This window comes from Hipposideros armiger, unplaced genomic scaffold (genome assembly GCF_001890085.2).
Source record: "Hipposideros armiger isolate ML-2016 unplaced genomic scaffold, ASM189008v1 scaffold_957, whole genome shotgun sequence".
NCBI classification, from domain to species: Eukaryota; Metazoa; Chordata; class Mammalia; order Chiroptera; family Hipposideridae; genus Hipposideros; species Hipposideros armiger.
In genome coordinates, this window is record NW_017732307.1 from 492,195 (window position 1) to 496,214 (window position 4,020).

Consider the following 4,020-nt stretch of genomic DNA (forward strand, 5'->3'; position numbering starts at 1 on the left):
GTGTGTGTGTGTGTGTGCACATGTGTGTGTGTGCATGCTTGTGCATGTGTGTGTGTATAGAGTGTTTTTCAGGTTACAGCAATTCACATTTGCAATTTCCTGATATTAGAATGAATATGGTCCAATCCTAGGCATCAAGAAACTTAGAGCCAAGAAGGGAGGAAAAGGGAAATGCTAAAATAGTCAAAATGCAAGGCATGACAAAAGTCCCTTTAAAAACATACACTCAGAGTATACTACGATTATTCACATTGAGTTATGAGCATTATGATCTGCTTCCTGGAGGAGGTGACATTTGAAGCAGGCCTTGACACAGAGTAAAAGCCCAAAAGAGGAGATGGCAGGTAGACTGTAGAGAGCATTCGCGTATCAGGGATGAATGAGACCAAAGTTAGGAAGGCTGGAAAGCCAGTGTGTTTTGTTTATTCACAAATGTGATTTCGCTCATACGGGATTGACAAATAGGAAAATGATTTCGGTAAGTGTTTATAACAGCTCTTTCCAGCATATCAATGTTTGCATCACCAAATAAAGGCAGGAAAGTCTACCTGCACAGCTGAAAACACCAAGACCAGGAGTACTAGACCCACAACGCAGCTTGCTCACAGTGCCCAGTCCCCCGTAAACTTGGCCTTGGTTTGGCCAAGCACTCTAAGAAGTGTTCGATGCCCCATTCTCCTCCCTAATTGTGCATTTTTACAACAGTCAGTCAACAGGGTCAACCCTTTTTTACACTCCTTGCCATCAAACTACCTTCACCTATTGCATTTAAGGTAAAATTCTATATTTACTGGAATACTTATTTATTTAAAAGTTTTTAGCATGCCCTTTCGAATGATGATAATGTTTTGATCAAGATTGTTACTGTTTTTGTGAGTGCTCTGATTACAAAGTTGCATAAATTTTGAGTGACCTGCCCTAACTCCGTTTTCCTATAATCCTTGGTATTTGTAGGAATAATTTCTTTGTTTTCTTATCAGGAGAACATAGGTGACAATTTAACATAAATATCAATCATTCCAGGGTTAAAATAAAATGATTATATGGGGAAGATGAGGCTATAAGACATAGACTGAGAAAATTCTGTAGAAGATCTTGGAATGTCAGTTTTAGAATTTCACATTTATCCAATAGTCAGTAGATGGGATATAGCTGTTATGCTTTAGAAAGAGTAGTCTTTCAGATATATATATATATATATATATATATATATATATATATATATATACAAAAAAAAAAAGCGTATCTTATTTTTCTTAAATTTCTGAAAATCACATTAAGATAAAAGTACAAAAGAAAAACTGCTACAAATAAAATCTATTTAGCTGANTTTTTTTTTCCACTTTTCTCTAACTGAGAAAGTACAATGAACTTTCACGTTAAATGAAAATGGCAAATTGTGTACTAATTTTTTACCAGTGAAAATTCTTCTGATACATGTTGAATTTATGACTCAAAGAAGTTGTATTTATGAAAGCCCACCCAAAAAGTTCTAATTCCTTCCCTTTGAACCATTTGACCTTACATGCATGGGGACCTTCCAAAATGAATAAGGCTTTTCAACAGACCAGTCATCACATAAGTCATTACTTGGAATTCAGGTGAGAAGTTTGGGTCACATTGAGTAAAAAAAAAAATCGCACATGGTTCCTCAAAAAAATCAGTGCCCTTGGTGAAAACAATGAATGATGAATCCAATTATTTGCTTTTATCTCTCTCACAAGTATCAGAGTGAGAAAAGACTTTTGTCTTAAAATTAGCCCTAACTAGAATTGGTTAAATTAACACATATGCCTCAGTAGTATGGACATTTTTGTTGCCTTAAAGATACAATAATAAAGTATTATTTAATCATACATAATAACAGATCATATTATTTTGGAATTTTTATCATGAGACTTCTAATTATTTCACGTATTTGTAAATAGCGCTTGCTGAATATGACTCTCATGGCCGCCTATTTCCAGATGCTTTATGCCTGATATGTATTGTTTTTGTGTTTCTCTGAACTAGGTCGACTTTCTGGCTATCGAAATGCGTAAAGGCAAAGTAAGCTTCCTCTGGGATGTTGGGTCTGGAGTTGGACGTGTAGAATATCCAGATTTGACTATTGATGACTCATATTGGTACCGCATTGAGGCATCAAGGTAACTAATTCGATAAAGATTAAGATAATTAAATGACAGAATTTTGAAGTAGTTTCCCAGTTTATAAGAAAACTCCTGTTTCTGTTTCAAGAAGGTAGCTATGTATGTATACAAATTTTATATATTATATGAATATGTATAAATGTGTGTGAATGAATATCTTTGTGGTCCCTGTTAGGGACTGACAAACTTTCAAGGTGTTGATCAGAGTGACCAGTTTACTTTAGATGCCTCATCTGGCTGTCCCATAGGAATTCTGAGGTTCATTGCTTTTGGGCATTGCACCACACCTGAAGAAGTGCTGAGACTCAGCCTTATTCAGCACAAGCCAGAGAGTAAGAACTGCCATAGGTACCTGTCTTTGGTGTGCACAGTTCCTCTTCTGGTCCACCTAGCAATCTTGCCTACAGGCATGTGTAGTATCTAAATGTTGGCATGAATAGATGTCAGGTCCACACTACTTAAAATGGGAAGTAACATGAAATTGACTAAGTCTATCTTTGAAGCTTTAATTCAATTAGCTTCTAGCAGTGTATACATTACTTAGAGAACCCATTTCTGTCCTCGATATGNTAACAACATCAATTAGATAGGTAAGTAGATAGATAGGTAGAAAGATAGATAGGTAGGTAGATAAATGATAGATAACTATGCATTTGAAAAAAATATTTTTAAATGTTACATTTACAAGATTTATATATTCATTTCTTATTTAGTCAATATAGTCTCCATGAGGCAATTTGCTATACTAAAATTTCTTATATTCCACAAACATTTATCAGATTCTACTATAAGCCAAGTACCATACTGGATGCTAAGTTTGTACCTGGCATGGAGTCAGGGCCATAATCTCTAGTTGGTCTCATAGAGATTACATTCTAGTGAAGAGGACAGATCAACACACAAATAAATAGAGGCACCCTTCATTGTCTGAATCTAATCTGTCCCAAAAATCCTATTGGATAGCAACTATTCAGAGAGTAGGAACCTATTTCATGATGTCTTTTTTCATTACAACTCTAAGTTTGTACCTTATGACCACCTGCACCCATTTCACCCCACATCCACCCCCTGTTGTGTTATGCATCTTGCAAATGTAATAATGTGTTCTCAGCCCATCCAAAAACACCACTAGTTCATACCACTGAGACACACTTATACACCAATATAGCCAACCACCAATCATTTCAGCAAAATGCAATGTATTTAAAACATCAGTGACCTAGTTATTAAACACTCCAGGTAAGAGATGGTGGTTACTTGGTCTAGGATGGTGGCAGTGGAGATGCAGAGAAGTGGATGGAGAATGGGATATATATTTGATATGGTTTCTGCCTTATAATGCTTACAATCGAGTCTCCAAAGACTTTGATGTATTGAATGCTGATGGACCAAGTAGACATTGTCTGATTCATGTGAAATGTCTCTCCTCAGTCCTCAGGTGGAAGATAGTGAAGGGACTATTCAGTTTGATGGAGAAGGCTATGCATTGGTCAGCCGCCCCATTCGCTGGTACCCCAACATCTCTACAGTCATGTTCAAGTTCAGGACATTTTCTTCAAGTGCTCTCCTGATGTACCTTGCCACGCGAGACCTGGTAAAGATATGCATAACTGATCTCCCATGATTGAAAATGTTTTGTTTCTTTTCTGTAGGTTTCCAATACAATTATCAATTATTATTAAATTAGTAATTATTGTTCAAAGGAGGCTGGGATGGCTGTGTGATAGTCAAGAGTGGGTGATGCAGATAGCGCTTATATATTTTCATTGATAACTTTAATTACAAACAATTTAATCCTTTAAGAGAAGCACCTAGGAGTGGCAGCCGGTTAGCTCAGTTGGTTAGAGTGTGGTGCTAATAGAACCAAGGT

At 36.4% G+C, this 4,020-nt stretch overlaps 1 protein-coding gene across 1 annotated transcript in view; it reads left to right on the top strand.

Moving 5' to 3' along the window:
- Positions 1-4,020, top strand: part of LAMA2 (laminin subunit alpha 2) — a gene marked incomplete at its 5' end in the record, with an annotated part of 435,223 nt that overhangs the window by 368,515 nt on the left and 62,688 nt on the right. Inside the window, 2 exons of the mRNA XM_019630849.1 lie at positions 2,014-2,147; positions 3,582-3,744. Coding sequence (XP_019486394.1) covers positions 2,014-2,147; positions 3,582-3,744 — 297 coding nt within the window. The remainder of the gene's footprint in view (positions 1-2,013; positions 2,148-3,581; positions 3,745-4,020) is intronic.